The sequence below is a fragment of the Geospiza fortis genome, unplaced genomic scaffold (assembly GCF_000277835.1).
Source record: "Geospiza fortis unplaced genomic scaffold, GeoFor_1.0 scaffold29, whole genome shotgun sequence".
In the NCBI taxonomy this organism is placed as follows: domain Eukaryota; kingdom Metazoa; phylum Chordata; class Aves; order Passeriformes; family Thraupidae; genus Geospiza; species Geospiza fortis.
Window position 1 is genome coordinate 5,043,092 of NW_005054349.1, and position 18,112 is coordinate 5,061,203.

Genomic DNA, 18,112 nt, shown 5'->3' on the forward strand with positions numbered 1-18,112 from the left:
GGACCCACAGGGCAGCGCTGTTGGCCAGGAGCCCTGGGATGAAGATGAGGGTGTAGGTGGTGGCGTAGAGAGTGGACTGGAAGGACATCTGGGGGTCGGAACAGTTCCTGGAGGACCCGTTGCTCTCCATCCTGGCCGGGTCTCTTTGCTCATGGGGCGGTCAGAGCAGGGGCAGGGATCCTGGAGTGGGTGAAAAGATGCTGTAAAGCCAAAATCTCTCCATGGAGTAAGTGTGCTTTAGGACAGAAGAGTCAGTTGTGTGCAAGTCAGTGTGTGTGGGGAAAGGTAAACCCACTCCCAGGAAGCGATTCCAGGCATCAGGCATCCTCCACCCTCTCCTGCAGAGGTGCTCTGTGGGATCTCGTGAGATGCCTCAATTCCAGTGAATACCCTGAGCTCTGTAACATCCATCTCTTAATTGCCAGAGAGCTTCTGCAGCTCCCAGTGTTTTCCAGAACCACTTTTATTTTATCAAGTTTCCCATCACACTCTGTCAAATTGGTGCTCTACATCTACAAGCAATTTCAGCTGGACTGGAAATAAATAGGCATTTGAAATGGATTTAGGCACTGTCTTTGCAGATCCATGCAAGGATCTAATGTGAATCGGCAGCAAAGGCAATAATTAACATCCCCAGGCAGTGAGGCCAGAGAAGAGCTGCAGACAGATCCATCAGCTCTGGCTCCAGAGTTAAGGCTGGATTTATAAGTTAATAACTGGCCAAACACACGCCAGTTGCTCTGCTGGCCCTGCTAACTCAATTCCGGCACTCCCGGCACATTGTGCAGGCATCGTGCTGGAGCACCAGGAATTATCCCTCAGCAGCAGTAATTATCCCTCAGCAACTGCTCAGGACATGCAGGGAGATAAATACAACTCCTTTCTAGTTAAAGTAGAAATTCTTCTCCTCCATTTACCCATGCCAGCTCACCCAGTGCTGAGGGGATTTATTAGCAGGTCATGGGGAGTTCAGGTGCTCCTGCTGCTCTCTGGAGAGGTGATGGATTTTGCCATTCGTGAGCAGATCCCATGGGAAAGAATCTGTTCTTTTGGGAAGAAGGGGTTTGGCAGCAGCAGGATGCAAACCCAGGGACTGCAGCATCATCTGTAACAAGTGGCATTTTCCCTTTGGAAATGAAGCCTGTGAGAGGTGGGCAGCCTGCCCTGCCCTTCCCTGCCTGGAGCTGGGGCTGGCAGAGCCCTCAGCACCTCCTGTCCCTGTCACCCAACCCCTCATCAGCAGTAATTAATTAAGAAGCAGCCACAGTGCTGTTTCCCAGAGCCTGGTGTTTGTCACAGGGATGGATTTCCAGTAGCAAATCCATCCCAATGCTTCAAGTTACAGGATGAAGTCTTCTCCATCCTGCTCTTCCTCACCTGGGCAGCTCTTTGGTGGGGTTACCATGTTTTCAGGATCAGGAGGAAATAATAATTTTAGATATTTTATATTTTATATGCAGATAAATATCTAAAATACAGCCCTGGCCTCTCGGCTGGCTGCCCCCCAGCCTCACCTCTGATGTCAGCAGGGTCAGTGCTCCCACCCTGCTTTCCAAACTGAGCCTTTCCCAATCTGCCTTCCTGCTTTTCCTTGTTTTTCCAGTGGAACTGGGGCTGCTGAGTGAGGGCACCTCTCAGCTGCCGACTGTGCCAGAGGTTTGTGATTGCTCCACTGAGTTGGGAAAGGCAGGGGAGAGTGGACATCTGTGCTGAGGGAATACTGGGAAACAGCTCCTTGGTCCTTGCAGGATCCCTGTGCTCCTCACCTGCCCAAAAATCCTTCAGGGACTTGTGCCCTTTGCACTCAGTCTGTTTAACACAGCCAAAGGGATGGCAGGACTTGTCTTCACTTCCCTGCAGAAAATAGAGAGGGAAAACTGCCAGGGAGCGTGGGGGATGCAGCTGTTCCCAGCTCTGGCACAGCTGTCCAGTGACAGAGGTGGCACTTGGTGTGGGCTCATGGAAAGGGTCACAGAGCTCCAGGTGTCCCTGACACACAACTCAGCCCAAATCCTACACCTCTTCCATGGGGAGCCTCCCTGCTGCTTTTCTCCAGGTTTTTGACTTTTCCTGGCAGCACAGGAGTGCCTGTTCCTGGTGGGAGGGCTGGCTGGCACTCCTGGTACCCCACACAGCTTTGGAGGGCACTGGCAGGAAAGCAGCAGAGATCTCCACCCTGGGCGGGGATCAGGCCAGGCTTTTTCACTACAACAATTCCTGGGAAGGTGGAGTTGTACATTTTTCATTGTTTTCCAGTTTTCTCTTTGCCCCATGTCCCTCCAGCTTCCCCCTGCCTTGCGGGGGGTGTCAGGACAGAGATGCTCCTGTGGGCTCTGTCTGGAGTTTGGTTCAGTGCCTTTATAAATCTTCTATAAAATATTCCTGCCATTCTTTGATTATTTTCCTGTTTTATCCACGCATGGATTTAAACACAGTCAGGAGCAGGGAGTGTTTTTTTTGGCAAGGCTGAGTTTTAATCAGCTGAAACTCCACGAGGGAGCCCAATATCAGTGCCCGAGGAGCCAGAGCACCGACTGTGGACGCAGCCCCGCCATTCATTAAACATCAAATAACTGCAATTAATTAGGAGGCCAAGGCAGCTCTTAGAGCACTCGGGGCTGATTTTTGGAGTGCTCCTGGAGGCGAATGTGGCTGGAAACCGCCCGGCTCCTGTGAATCAGCCCGGGCCCCACCCAGCCCCACACCACCGGGGTGTTCCTGCATTTGCTGCTCCCGATCCATTGGCAAACTCGTCCTCATCTTTTCCATGGGCTGCCCGGACAGCCCAGGCTAAAGCTGAACTCCAGGCATGGCTGGGGAGAGCCCTCTGAGCTAGGGGATGGGGGCAGAGCTGCCTCCCTTCAGTGCTGGGATGCTGGAGGGAAAAGCAGGCTTGGGGAAAAAAAAATTAAAAATAATAATAAATCCACTTATGGCTTAAAAAGAGGTCTTGGTTGAAGTAGCGGAGTTTTCTGGCTCTGGGGTTGTAAGCAACAATTTTGTTTGTTTCATCTAGGCACTAAAAGGAAATGCGTAAATAGAGCTGGTTGCTGATGGCAGCCTCTGTCAGTAAGGACAAAATTGAGGTTTTTTTGGCTAAAACGCCTTCTCCCCATGTCCTCCCCCACACCACAGCCTGTCCCAGGCACCGACTCCCTTCACCCACCCTCGAAGACCAATTTGTGGGCACGGCAGAAGCGGCTGAGAATGTCGCACCAGCTCCTGCCCGATAACCATCTCTTGAAGAACTACAAAGACATGATAAAGTTGCTAAAACTGCGCCAGTTTCAGTGTTCTGAAGAAAAGATCAGAAATGCCACTCACCTTGCTGTGCTTCCCATGCTCCGGGGAGGTCATAGCCGTGCTAGGGAGCAGCAGCAGCCAGCGTCCTGCTTTTATTTCCCACTGCTTTTCTCAGCAATCCCAGCGCCTCCTCGTTTAACTTCCACATGGTTTCGGAGCGCTGGAATCCTGCCGGCATCTGCAGCCCGGTCCGGTGGCTGCAGAACAGGAAATCCTGTATTTTGTTTCTCTTCTCCACACCAAATGTGTGCAGTTAATAACGTGAAAGCCGCTGGGAAGGCGATGACGTCGTTTGGTGACAGTGCCCTGGGATGGAGACCTCGGATTTCTGTCCCCGCAGGGCACAGGGGCTGTGGGAGGGGATGGTGCCCTTCCCTCCGGCTGTTCCTGCTCCTCTCCACGGTCACTTTGCCCGGGAAGAGCTGTAAAATACAGGAGCAGACTCCCAATAAGTGCTCGCTGAAGGAAAACCGAGCACTCTGCCAGTGTAAGTTACTGGAAGGGAGTAATTTTCCCTCATTTTCTTGGAAGCTTGGTTAGCCTCAGACTATCAAGGCTGCAGGCTAAAGCTGGAGGGTTTGGACTTTATTCCTGACATAATGTGATGGTTTAAGGTGGAGATTTCCCCCAAAAATACTGTTGTTTAAAAAACCCATAATGTGCATCATTCCCAATCTTTTCCCTTAATTCCTTTAATTCCCTTCCTATATATATATATGCACATATAGAGCGTTTTCAGCTGTTTTTCTGCCGGCTGAGCGTGACTTCCTTTCTGCATGGCCAAAGAAGTGGTGTAACTTCATGGTGTGACTTCTTCTGAGCTGCCTCTTTTCCAGCTGAGCAGTTTTACCTGATATCCAGGGTCACAGCTCACGGCTCAGGGCTTGTACAGATAATTTGGCTGTTGGCAACTTTCCCTTCCTGGAGGTAGCATAAAAATAGAAATATTCCTACCCTATTTTTTGTAAATGGTTCTGTAACCTCACTAAATTAATGTGAACAGAACTGTGGAGGAGAGATGAAAGGAGGAAGATCTTATCAACCTGTTACCAGCTCAGGGGCTGGGGTCAGGAGTGCACCAGAGCTGTGGCACCCACTCAGCTGCCAGGTCTCCTTGTGCCCAAAAATCACAGAATCTGAGAGTGATTTGGATTGGGGACCTTAAAGACTCTCTGATTCCAACACTCCTGCCATGGGCAGGGACACCTCCCACTACCCCAGGTTGTTCCAAGCCCTGTCCAGCCTTGGACACTTCCAGGGATGGGGCAGCCCCAGCTTCTCTGGGCACCCTAAATCCCCATGGTTCTCATTTCAGAGGATTTGAGAGATGCAAGAACTGTTTGTCATTCCCAGTTTTCTTCCTCTGCATCTCTTCCAGCAGCTGGTGCTGATCCTGGGAAGAAGGAGAAGCCCTCGTGTGTTTGTGGAGCATTCAGAGAGCACAGAAGGGAGGCTGGCACTGTGCCCTGTGTCCCTTTCCAGAGGGCAGAGGTTAATCCCAAAGTGAAGGGGCTGTTTTATCAGGATATCCTGCCTGGGACATCCTATTTCTGTGTCTGCAGCAGCATATCCAGCCATCCCTGAGCCCTATTTTTAGGTGTGGCTTTTTTTTTTTCCAGCTGTGCTGCTGGGGAGGGAGAGATCAGTGGATGTCAGACCCAAGCAAGGGCTTTGTAACCAAGCTGAGCCCTTCCTCTGCTCCTTGGCAGATTTTGGAGAGCTTTTACAGAGGATCACAACATTCCTGGCTATGAAAAACTGAGGGATTGACAAACCTCAGTCCTCATCCTTCCACACACATGGATCAACCTCTCCATTCTTCTTTCAACTTGAACATGTTTTTGTTTAGCATTTCTGTTTCTCTGGCTCATCCCCAACGTGCCTTTCACACTTGGCAACGTTCTGCTTTCAAAGGCAGAAGACACAAAGGAACTTTTAAAATAACTTTTTAAATAACTGTGAGACTTTATCTAAGGCCTCCAGATAAAGGTCTCTTCTCCTGCAGCCTGGTATCCTGCGGGCAGGGGGCCAAATGCAGATGATCAGCATCTCTCAAGCGCTCAGCATTGAGAATATCTGACAGGATGCACCTGAAGGATGTATGAAAAGCAGGGGGAGGAGGAGGTTTGTTCACACAAAGCAGCTTCACCCTTGTGCAGGGAGCTGAGCAGGGCTGGGTGAGCCCCCAGCTCATTGTCCCTCTTGCTGTCACACAGACTTCTCTGCAGGGACAGCATTTGGGAAGCTCTGATTCATTTTACAGCAAATCATTGTCAATGCCTCCCTTACTTTTTGGGCTAAGCCTTTGTCTAATCCACAAACCCAGCATTTTTGGTTAAAATGTACCAGTCATCCCCAAAATCTTTTAAGTGCGATGAAGTGGTTTCATGTTTTTGAGCTGTGGGGATGTTATCCTGCATTTCCAGCATATTTTGTTTTTTCCGTGGGCAGAGAGCTGGTAATTTCATTTAAGGGAAGCAAGAGGTACTGCAAGATTCTGCAGCTCAGAACATGAAGCTGCAGAAAGCCTTTAAATCTCTCAGGAGTTTTTTCCAAATATGTTTGTCCTCATGCACAGGAGAGCCCTTTCAAGCCGGATGGGAGGTACCAGACATCTGCTCCTGGTTAGGATGCACTGCAGAAAAACACATTTGCTTTTTGCTAAAAGGTGAATGGCTCATGTTCTAGAGGAAAAGAAATGTGTTTACCCAGGGCTGTGCCTTAGGGACAGGCCAGTGCAGGTGGCTTGGAGATATCACCACATCTCCATCCTGAGCAGTTCCCTTCAGAAGATGCTCCAGCTCCAGAAGACCTTCTGATCCCTCTTTCATACCCCTGTGGAGCTGTACCAAATCTCTTGATTTGGTTCAATTCTGCCTTTCTGTGGCATGTCTGTTAAAACAGCTTTTCTGTGTGTGCCCAAGAAGGAAGAAGTCTTTTTCTACTCGTGAGTCTGAGCAGCAGGACCAGCACAAGAGATAATCCAGGAGCAACATCATGAAATTATATTTCCTCTTGTCAAAATAATAAACATGTTTTTTGGTCACAGGAAATGGGGTGAATTACAGGAACCTGAGCCAGGCTTGTTGTGCCTCTGATTGTGTGAGGCAAAGCAGCTCCTGCAGCAGCAGGACCAGCACAAGAGATAATCCAGGAGCAACATCATGAAATTATATTTCCTCTTGTCAAAATAATAAACATGTTTTTTGGTCACAGGAAATGGGGTGAATTACAGGAACCTGAGCCAGGCTTGTTGTGCCTCTGATTGTGTGAGGCAAAGCAGCTCCTGCAGCCCAGGTCCTGGGTCAGATCCAGCACCAGCCAGCTGGGAAGGCAGCTGGAGCAGTCTCATCCTCGCTGGAATGCCTGTTTTCTTCTCTTGAGATGTGCCCTGAGGTTTTGGAGGCCTGAACTAAAGGGTTTGGATATCACACGTGGGATTTTTAAGGCCAAATGGGTCATCTTAGACTTTCAGAAACTGCAAGTTTTCCCTGATCTCTCTCTGCTCTGAGCTGTTGCTCTCTGGGCTGGCCCATCCTGACTGACTTTCCCTGGTGGTTTAAACCCATCTGGCAGCTGAACCCCACAGAGGTGGTTTAGCTCTACCCCAGCCAAAACCAGGGCACTTTCCCCCACACCAGAAGAGACTTTCAGTCAGAGTTATCTGATCCCCTGCACACCACAGGATTGAAAGTGGTGAATGTGACTCTTCCTCACAGGTTGGGGCTGCAGTATGGAAAAGGAGCATTTTGGGGAACCTGAGGGAGTTCAGAGGGTAAGTGAGGCAGGAAAATGTGGGGAGCTGAGGTGCTTGGGGAATGCCATCATGGAGATGGAGAATGTTATCTCTGATGGAGACACCAAATCCTTGCTAAGGTTATGGGCAGGAGAGCACTGTCACTCCTGGACACAGAGCAGCTGTAGCAGGTATTCCCATGCCTTGCCCATCTCCCACTACCTGGGACACTTTCCCATCCTTAAAATACTTCTAATAGAAGTGTGGTAGATTCAAAACTTAAATAAATAACCACCATTCAGAGTAAAAACAAGCAACAAATCAGTTAAGAATAATAAAAGTTGTGCTCCTTCACTTGAACTCTGATCCCAGGAGGAGCTGATCCCATGCAGTTTTCCAGGTACCAGCGATAACTACAAAACTCAGCTGATGTTTGCAAAATAGCTTTTATTTTTTTTTTTGAGCATCAGTTCTCGGGAAGTAAAACCCACAGAAGGAGCTACAGAGTTCCCGTAAGTGCCCTCGGCTTGTTTTCACAGGCTGATCAAGGGAGACGGGTGCGAAAGTGAAGGGACAGGAAACAGCTCCCAGTCACGCTGAGGCTGAGCAAGGTCTATAAAAATCCTCCAAACAAGCACTGAAACTGAACTCTCCTTCTCTGACAACTTTATACGGAGTGTAGCTTATGAGAGACTGCTGAACTGACAACAATTGAGTTGTGTGAGGCCAACTCTGCCCCTGAGCATCCACCCCTTTGGAAGGGGAACCCTTGCAGTGTGCAAACATTTATTGTGTCAGTGACATCAGAGAGAACATTTCCATCGACCCCAGTGCATCCTACTCAGCCCAAAATCATCTTCTCACACCTGGGAGGAGAACTATGACAGCTTGTTGTGTTTAATTAGTGCTGTTGCCTTTTAGAGGGAAATGGTTGTTTAAACCCTGATTCTTGGCTTTCCTCCAGATCCTTTTTTTTTTAATTTATTTTGTAAAACAGAGAAGTGGGAAAACACAATATACAGAAAATATTTGGCTGACTTACATTTACTCACTGGAATTGAATGGTTGGAGTTAAAATACACATAGCAAGTGTTTCTGGTATTTTTTCTGGTTTTGTAGCAGCTGTTGCAAGACTGTACAAATTGTTCACATTCTTTTGAAAATATACTGATTTCCAAAGGCAATAAATTGGTGACTATTCAGCCAAATCCATGCCCAGGTATCATGAGATACCCTTGAAGTTACAGAGTGTGTAGACTCGGCTGAAGAGCTGTAACTAATTAAAAATAATGGGTAAATGAATCCTTCCTTGTCACTGCTTTGCATAGCTACCTAAAAATGTAAACATTAGGATCATGACAAGACCTGGTGGAAAAAAAGAATCACATTAGTTTATGAACTTAACTTCTGGTCTATCAGTGAAATCACCTTGGCAAGGACTCTTCCCTTTTTTAAAAGATGCATCAACTGAACAGGTTGAGCTGAGATTTTTTTGGGGCAGATTCATCTCAGGTATCTCTGGACCACACACAGAAGGGAGTAAGAACCTGAGTGGTACCACCAGCACCATCAAACCCACCTGCACTGACCCCAGGACCACCATGGTCCTGCCTCAAGGGGTCCAAAGGCAAAAGCCACCTGCCCATGTCCACCTTGCCAGCTTGGAGAGGAAGAAAGTTACCTGGAGCAAGGGAAGGTGCCACTCTTTGGATGTTTGAGGAGAATTTGTCTCGCAGAGGGTCTTGCACCAGCTGCAGGTGCAAGTTCTGGGATGTGTCAGCAATTAGGGAGCAAACAGAGCTGGGTGAGGAGGGAAAGGAGGAACAGAGCAGGAGAGTGTGTGTGGAAAGGGGGAGCAGAGGTCACTGGTGACCAGTGGGATGCACCAAACCCAGGAGCACATGGAAACCACCTTCACCTGTCCACAGCCCCCACTGCACAAACCACAATGTCCTTTGGTTGCTACTGGCCAGTTTTGGGTTCTGGTGTGGTTTTCCCAGAGAAGATCCTTAGCAGATGTCAGTGTATGAATGTGGGATTGTCTCTGGCTTGATCACAGAGCCTGCAACTGGGAAAATAGAGGAAAAGCCTGGGACTTTTCCACCATTTCCCAGTATAAGTTTTTTCACTCTCTCCTGTGTATTTTGTAGTCCAGTGAGGCCAGGTGTGGGCGGCACAGGGAGGGGGACAGTCACATCAATTGAGCCACTCACCAGATTCTAACACACCAGTCTTAGACAAGGTTTTATCTTCTATATACTGAAAAAATTCCACTACCACAAAATTCCTTTGGACAAACCTGCAGGATCTTCCACAACAGAGTTGGTAATGGGGTATCCCAGACCAGTCTCAGATTTCACACGAAATACCTTAGCTTCTTCCAAGCAGCTTTCTTGTCATTCCCTCATCGACGAGGCGCTCTCTTTGCTCATGAGCCGGCTCCGGATGGCCATGCTGCTGTGCCTGGAAATCTGTTCCTGGAACTCAGAAGTCATGAAGAAATAGATGATGGGATCCAAGCAACAGTCGAAGCTGGCGAGGCTCAGGCAGAAGGGCTGGGTGTAGAGCGTGATGGTGCTCAGGAAGCAGTCTGTGATGACATTCTCCTTCACCAACATGTAGAAGAAGAAGTTGATGTGGTAGGGAGCAAAACACACACAGAACACAACAGCACACATGGAAACCATCCTGAGGGCCTTCCTCCTCTCCCCGCTGTTTTCCTCTGGGACATGGAAGCCCCGGATGGAGTTTCTTGTTTTCCATGTGCAGAATAAGATGATGACGAGCGGGCCCACGAAGCCCAGGAGCTCAGCAGCGCCAGTCATCAGCACCGTGCCCACCTTGCTGTCGATCGGCTTCACCTGCAGGTCAGCAAAGCAGCTGGTGGTGTTGGCACCCAGCCCGTGGCTCCTCATGATGGGGAAGGGCACACAGAGGGCACCCACAACGAGCCAGACCAGGGCGCTGATGGCCACGTCATAGCGGCGCTTCCAGCCCTTGGCTTGGAAGGGGTGGTACAGGAAGAAGTAGCGCTGGATGCTGATGCAGGTGAGGAAGCAGATACTGGCATACATGTTGAGGTACTTCAGGTAGAAGCAGAGCAAGCACAGGACATCCCCAAATGGCCAGATGTGGTTGATGTAGTAGTAGATGCGCAGGGGCAGTGAGAGGACGTGGGCCAGGTCAGCCACAGCCAGGTTGATCATGAAGATGACGGCTTTGCTCTTCCTGCTGAGGACCCACAGGGCAGCACTGTTGGCCAGGAGCCCTGGGATGAAGATGAGGGTGTAGGTGGTGGCATAGAGGCTGCTCTTGAAGGGGATGTCCTGATGGGAGCAGCTCTGGTTGCTCTGGGTCATGACTGGGTTGCTGGAAGAGGCTGTGATGGTGTAGGGTGAGTGGATCATTCCTGTGGAGACAAAAATGGGATGTGAAGGCAAAGGTTCTGCAAGAGTTGTCAGTGCTCATGTCTGCATTTCCCATTTGGCTGTTCAGCACAAAGCAGAGGTTTGGGAATGTTGTCTGCATGAAACATCCTGGAATCATGTTCAGAGCTGCCCTGTCAGAGATCCCACTGTTCCCTCTAGCTGGGAGACCATTCCTGGTGTGTCAGTCCCAGGAGCACAAATGAAGCTGTGCCACACTGATCATGGGGCAGCAGGAAAAGCTGCCCATCGTTTGGCCATCTCCTCAAGGTCTCCTGTGGTTTGGTCTCTGAGAGCAAGGCAGGAATACATGGATGAAAGTGGCATATCCCAGCCTCCATCACGGTCATGGCCCAGCGCTCAGAGTGTGGGTGCCAAGCACTGAATCATGGAATGGTTTGGGTTGGAAAGGACCCTAAAGCCCATCCAGTCCCACCCCCTGCTATGGGCAGGGATGCCTTCCACTATCCCAAGCTGCTCCAAGCCCCATCCAGCCTGGCCTTGAGCACTTCCAGGGATATGTTGGGCTATATTGGGCATTACGTGAGGGACAGGCCTCCAAGCCCTTCAGAGGACCTCATGGACCCACTTTTCCTGGCATTACGGGCACAAACCACATGCAAAAGGGTAGCAGGGAATGAACTTGGAAAATGTGACTGTTGTGAACACAGCCGGTGCTCCTGAAGTGTTCTGTTAATGTATTTAAGCTGATGGAACACACAGAGACCTGGTCACGCCACCAGCTTCTATTTCTCATCACCATGGCAGCCTCAGTCTGACTCTTTTTTCCATCAGATAATTTTACTTTTTCGGTACTGCCAATTTCTGCCTCTCAGCCATCAGCAAGATGCCACGTGTTGAACTGTTGGGCCACTTTTCTCTTGCCAGCTTTTGTAACCAGGACCAGTAAGTTTGGCAACTCTTCCTCAGCAAGGCAACACAGGCAGGAATTGGGGTTTATTGGGGGTTTCCTCCCAGGTTTATAATTCTCACTACAGTGATTCCCTCCCATGTTGACTATAACGGTTAAAGTTGAAAATCAGCTTCATATGGCACTGCAGACACTGATTCACTCCTCTGACTCATTTCCTGCAAGGGGCATTCGCCAGAAAAACTGTCTCTGTAGGTAGAAATTAGTAACTCCTACTCTGTTGCTGAAGCTTTTTCCTTCGTGTTACCAAAAGAGTTTAGAGCTCTCACTGACACAGAGCACAAATTGCTGGGTTTTCAGTCTCTTAATCATTGTGGTGCTTACATTTGGCAGTTCTGTCCAGGCTGCCATGGAAGGGTTGGGATTCAGTCCCCAAAATGCCCAGACATGGCAAGGTCCCACATGGGACATGGGCAGTGAGCAGGACCTTGTAACCCCAAACAGATTCTTGCATTTCTTTCTCAGCTTCTCTCTCACATTCCCACAGCCTTCAAAAAGCAAGGTCTATGTGTTTATCTCCTGAAGCAGCCTCAACTTCAGCAGCTCCAACTGCTCTGAGCATCAGGAAAGTGCTAGTTTTGGGAAGCTCTCTGGCTCATCCTCTTCCTTCACCAAGATGCTGGATCCCAAAGCCCTCAGAGATACTGGATCCCAGGCCCTCAGAGCTGCTGGATCCCAGCCCTCAGACCTACTGGATCCCAGCCCTCAGACCTACTGGATCCCAGACCCTCAGAGCTGCTGGATCCCAGCCCTCAGACCTACTGGATCCCAGCCCTCAGAGCTGCAGGATCCCAGCCCTCAGAGCTGCTGAATCCCAGCCCTCAGAGCTGCTGGATCCCAGGCCTCATTGCTGCTGGATCCCAGCCCTCAGACCTGCTGGATCCCAGGCCTCAGAGCTGCTGGATCCCAGCCCTCAGAGCTGCTGGATCCCAACGCCCTCATAGCTGCTGGATCCCAAAGCCCTCAGAGATACTGGATCCCAGGCCCTCAGAGCTGCTGGATCCCAGCCCTCAGACCTACTGGATCCCAGCCCTCAGACCTACTGGATCCCAGCCCTCAGAGCTGCTGGATCCCAGGCCCTCAGAGCTGCTGGATCTCAGGCCCTCATTGCTGCTGGATCCCAAAGCCCTCAGAGATACTGGATCCCAGGCCCTCAGAGCTGCTGAATCCCAGCCCTCAGAGCTGCTGGATCCCAGGCCTCATTGCTGCTGGATCCCAGGCCTCAGAGCTGCTGGATCCCAGGCCTCAGAGCTGCTGGATCCCAAAGCCCTCATTGCTGCTGAATCCCAAAGCCCTCAGAGCTGCTGGATCCCAGGCCCTCAAAGCTGCTGGATTTCAGCCCCCAGAGCTGCTGGATCCCAGCCCTCAGAGCTGCTGGATCCCAGGGTCTCAGAGCTGCTTTTGTCCCTCCAGCTCCATCCCAATCCCCTCCCCACACACAGCTCTGCTCCATGTTCCCCATCCCAGGACACCGCAGCCTTGCTCCTGCCAGGAGGCCAAAACAGGCCCATGAGGAGGGAAGAGGGACGAAGTGCGACAGAAAGACAGAAAAGAGATTCATCTGGCTCCTGGATTTATCTCCCCTGAGAAGCAGCAATGGAGGCCTCCTGCTCTCCATCTGAGAGTTACCAGGACAGGGAGTGAACAGGGACTGGAGCTGAGCACGGGGCTGTTCCTCCCTTCAGAGTGGAGGATGCAGGTTACATCCCATTTCCTGGGAGAGCTGGGAATTTCTGCTGCTCAGGAGGTTTCATCCCTTTCCAGCTGCTGTCCACGGCCTTGTCTCTGGTAAAATCACACCCACTGCACCTTCTGTCCCTTCAGGTCACCTCTCCCTTTGCCAAGAAACCACTTTCCAAGTCCTCACATGCCTGGTTTTCCTTGGATATCAAAGCTGGAAGGTCTGGCCTGATGCTCCTCCAGACACAGCTGGTGGGTGACCATTAAAACCACACAGGATTAGGTACAACTGCAAAATGTTCTATTTTAAAGATACTTTTATAATCGATTATCTAATTAAATGCTGGCCAATGTGTGCTTGTTCTTCAGTCCAATGAGTGACAGCAGCCAATTTGCTTATCAAGGTCCTTAAATACAGCTAGATCTTATTTAATGCCTTCCAACCCAGAATATTCTGTGATTTTGTGACGTAGATCTCATGTGACACTAAGGACAATTGGGGTGATGGGGTGATGATCTGCTGACTCAAACTGGGCTCTGACCAGAGGTTTTAGGGCAAACTGCTGCATCCAGCATGTGTCCCTGGAACACAAGGGTGATGCTGAGGGTGCACACTCCATCCCAGACCTCAGCTTGGCTTCCTAGTGGGACAAACCCTGCCCAGAGCATGGAGAGCTTCCCCCTCCTCCATCACCTTCATCTGCTAATTGTCCACAAGGTGTCAGAGTTCATTCAAATCTCATTTCTTGTCTCTCTTTAAGCTATTTTTCTCACCCCCAAATGTTGTCTGAATGGCAGCAGCGGGAGCTCTCATGAGTCCACCTTGCCATCATTTAGGAGGAACACAAACTGAAAATATCCAGTGTTGCTGAATAACTGATATTAGGAAAAAATTGCTCCCAGGAGTGGGCCTGGTTGTTGGTGTCATTTCTGGTGATCTTTAAAGGTCTTTTCCAACCTAAATGATTCTATATCATTCAATTTGCAAGTAGAAGAATCCTGAAAAGCTGCACTTTGGTGGAGATCGTGGAGCTGTGGTGAGCCTTGGAGCCAAGAGGTTATAAAACCTGTCCTGCAGGTGATGTCCCAGCCCCACCACCCCAGCAGATCTAACTCAGAGACTGGGAACAGGAGGTGGGTGCCCTGGAGTCAGAAAATCTCTCTGTGCATTCAGGGAACTCAGGGTCTGAGCAGGGTGACCTGGCTGGCAGTGCACACAATTAATACATTACCACAATTAATATGCATGGGGTGGTGTCTGCTGCCTCATCAGCAGGGCCTTTCTGAGGATTAAGAATTTCATTACAAAACCATAAAAACATAACAAGATTAAACCATCTTTTTAATCAAAATGCACCCAGACACAGTGCACCACAAAATGTCTGCATTTCTGCCTTTCCTCTCTCTTGGGCTCAGACTGAGGCTTAATCCCATACCAACCCCTTCTCTTCCCACTTGTGCACAAAAGCAGACACTTGAGATACCACTGAGGGGCCTAAAATTACATCTCCAAAGTCCTTCACTGCATGGTGGGTGTGCAGCAGGGGCTGCAGAAAACTGAAATCTCCAGTGGATTTTATAAGTGCTCATTTACATCCTGCAGAGAGGTGGCTCCCACTACAATATTGCTTTCGAAAAGGATTTTTTTTTAAACAGTATCAAATAAACACACTGAGATCCAACCAGTATTTTTTATGTTTTTATGAGATTCTGCATCCCTGATGCTGTTGCAATAAGGACTATAAGAAGAGAGCATTTTATTACTGGAAACTAAGCATAGCATTCCTAGGCAAAAGATGTTCATCTGGATAGGCTGAGAAGCACAGGGATGTCATTCCAGAGCCCTGTACCTGTCTGAGGTGCCCATCAGAGCCAGGTTAATTGATTTGATTGGGGCACAAACATCTCCACACTCTGCCCTCAGTGCACAGCCATGACACCAAAGTGAAACCTCTGTACTCGGAGTGGAACATTTTACAGTTAAAGGTGCTTTTTTGGGTTCTCTTTCACAGAAGAAAAGCAGGCCTGGGCTGTCTGCTGTATTTTCGTTTTGCAGTAATGGTGGAGCTCCTTCCTGCTGCTCCAGCAGAGACAGCAACAGCCCCCTCAGGGCCCTGGCTCCAGGCTGGGCAAGAGCTGTCCCACGGATGCACTTCCCTCATGGAAGGAATTCCCATGGCTTGATGATGCTGGCACTGGGGCCAAAGTCCCTGCACTTTTACTTGACACCAAAATATGCTCTTGAAAAAAACCCTACTGTCCCTGCACATCTCCTGCCTCAACCTGCTGAGGAATCCCCTCCTGCAGATCCTGACATCCTGACTCACCTTGTGTGAGATTCCCTCTTGATCCACGTGCAGAAATCTTGGATTCAGGGGCCACCCACTCTAAGTCCTGTCTGTGACCACCCCGTGGGCTGTTTGCTGGGCTCCCAGCAGAGCTGAGCTGCTGGTGCAAGCGAAAGCAAAGTCAACAGAAAAGCACCTTTTGCAAAGTACAGCTGCAAACCTGCAGACCATGAAGTCAACTTTAAAACCTTCAGCCCATGAAGTTTAAAACCTTCAGCCCATGAAGTCAAGTTTTAATCCAGACTACAGCCTGAATTAGGAATTAAAACCACCTCACGATTCTCATTAGCAAAAGCAAGTCCAAGCAATCCTGCTATTTTTGTCATCATGTGTCCCTTCACTATTATCAATTTCCTCCTGCTGCTGCTCACTCGCAGAGCCTCAGATGGCACAAAGATGGGCAGCACATGGATTTTATTTTATGGCAATATAAATCCCCGTTGGAAAAAACAGATTTGCGTTTTACCCTTACTGTCAACCATCACTTTAAAATAAAATATATTCCCAGAGGAATCAGGCAAGAGACAGAAATTATCCGTGTTAATGACACTGGAGAAGAGTTGGAGCACCACTAATTGCCCACGCCTGACATTTGTTTTTGCAGGCACAGCAGCCGCTGTTTGAACTCCTCCATGTGTTCACCCAGAGCATTGGCACACAAGGAGAGCAGCGGCTGGGTGCTCACGCGCGGCAAGTGCCACAAAGCTCCTCCTGGCAAGAACCATCCCCTAAGGAAAAGCCCGAGGAAAGAAAGGGATGTTTCTGCAGGAAGCAGCACGGTTCTAGATCCCAGGGAGAGGGTTTGAAGCAGCCTTACCTTGGCAGGCAGAGTCGTGCTCAGCGCAGCCGAGTGCTCAGGAGGAAGTGAAATGTCCCCTGCACCACTGTTTACACCAGCAAGGGAACCTGGGTGACATCACGACGTGCCACAAAAGGTGCTGCTTTTGCCGGTGCTCAGCTGTGGCTCCAGCCCTGCTCCCAGCCCTGCCAGCTCAGCCCTGGTCAGCTGTCCCCACAATGACCCCAGAATGGGGTTACGTGCCTTTGTCCCAGGTGTTTTCTGTCCTGTGGCTCTGCTGGGTTGGCTCAGCACCCACTGGGAAAATTCCAAGTGGAGTTGGGTGCAGGGCACCCCTTCCTCCTCTCCAACTCTTCCTTCCCTCCAGCTCTTCCTCCTCTCCAACTCTTCCTGCCCTCCAACTCTTCCTCCTCTCCAAGCACAGCTCTGAGCAGACCATGGAAATGCTCCGAGGTTTCTGCCCGCTCCTGCCTGGCAGCTCAGTCCTGCTGTCCCCTCCTGCCCCTGGGGCTGAGGACCTGCTGGGTGCTCTGCTCCAGCTCAATCCTCCTGCAGATGAGGTCTGACTTCCCAATGGCTTTTTTTAGCACAATGTGAGCCATGCCTGACATTTCTCCTGAACTAAATAAGTCCCCAGCTCGGTTTACACTCGCTGGATCTCCCTGCCAAGGGTGGCACTTCTGACATTGCTTCAAGGAATGGGCACAGATGCAGCCTCACCTTATCCCAGGAGATAAATACATGGCTGGGGCTACAGCTTTACCCCTTGGAGGATCTCACTGTTTGGATTTTCAGAAAGCCACCAGGAATCTGCCCTGCTTGTCCTCTCTGGGATCTGGCTCTCAGCACTCGACCGTCACCAGTTGAACTCTGCTCTGCTGTGGTCTGAGTGTGTGGAATCAAACATCACAGCAGCTCCTACCTGACGTGGGGACAATGTAAGTGTTGATGTCTGACAGCTCAGAAACCTCAGAAACCCAAAACTGATGGCTCATTCAGGTAATCCCACGCTGTGCTTTCCAGACAGTTTCGTTTCCATCACTTGTCAAAGCAGGTTGGTAGAAGTTGGGAGCTTGCCAGGTGTTTATTTTAATATTATTTATATGGACCTTGTGAAAAGCAATAGTGAGGTTTTGGCCAGTGCTGGAATGTTTATCAGCACATCCTGTTTAGCTGATTTTTTTTTTTCCTCAGCAACAGAAACATATTTATTGGAATTTATCCAATCACAAAATTGTCTTTCCCATAAAATCACTGCACTCTGCAGCCTGGCAAGCTGAGAATTTGGGAACAGCAATTCCCTGACTGACCCCACCAGCTTCTGTGGAAAACAAACATTCACTCAATCACAGAATCATGGATGGTTTGGAAGAGAAAGGAATTTAAAGCTTTTCTTGTTCCACCCCCTGCCGTGGATAGGGACACCTTCAACAATCCCAGGCTGCTCCAAGCCTCGTCCAACCTGGCCTTGGGCGCTTCCAGGGATCCAGGGGCAGCCACAGCTTCTCTGGGCACCCTGTGCCAGGGCACCGCCACCCTCATTACCAGCTCTTGTGCAGATGCTCTTCTCTGCATGAATCTCCATCTAGGACAGGCTTGACTGATCTGAGCAAAAGTCACAATCCTTGTACAAAAAGGAGAGGGAAAAAGATGCAGCTGCTGTTCCTGCCTTTCCCCATGGCCATAAATTGCTTTGGTTTGGGGCAGGTTGTTACATGAGAGTTTTAGGACCACATAGGAAATTTAAAAGCGCACCTGCAGAATATACTGCTGAATATTGATTGCACCTGCAGAATATACTGCTGAATTTCTTCTCCCTTAAATAAGTACAGTTGCAGAGGATCTGAACCCTGTTTACTGGGGTGGTTTATCAGTTATCCTGCAGACAAG

General features: G+C 49.7%; 2 protein-coding genes across 2 annotated transcripts in view; both read right to left on the reverse strand.

The window, feature by feature from the left end:
- Window positions 1-3,657, reverse strand: part of LOC102041457 (putative P2Y purinoceptor 10) — a 5,636-nt gene extending 1,979 nt beyond the window's left edge. Inside the window, 3 exon segments of the mRNA XM_031058844.1 lie at window position 1; window positions 4-180; window positions 3,325-3,657. The exon segment at window position 1 is cut by the window's left edge and continues 775 nt beyond it. Of these exon segments, the coding sequence (XP_030914704.1) occupies window position 1; window positions 4-130 (128 nt within the window). The 5' untranslated portion in view covers window positions 131-180; window positions 3,325-3,657.
- A 5,045-nt stretch (window positions 3,658-8,702) lies between these two features.
- On the reverse strand, window positions 8,703-15,444 carry LOC102036423 (putative P2Y purinoceptor 10). The gene is made up of 2 exons (XM_005423292.2): window positions 15,403-15,444; window positions 8,703-10,448 (listed from the first exon to the last, which is right to left on the reverse strand). Exon 2 carries the CDS (start codon window positions 10,444-10,446, stop codon window positions 9,436-9,438), a length of 1,011 nt encoding a protein of 336 aa, XP_005423349.1. The 5' UTR covers window positions 10,447-10,448; window positions 15,403-15,444; the 3' UTR covers window positions 8,703-9,435.
- Window positions 15,445-18,112: the final 2,668 nt, after the last annotated feature.

Excerpts from the sequence above, each read along its gene's own strand:
- LOC102036423 (XM_005423292.2), bottom strand. The coding sequence starts at position 10,446 with ATGATCCACTCACCCTACACCATCACAGCCTCTTCCAGCAACCCAGTC.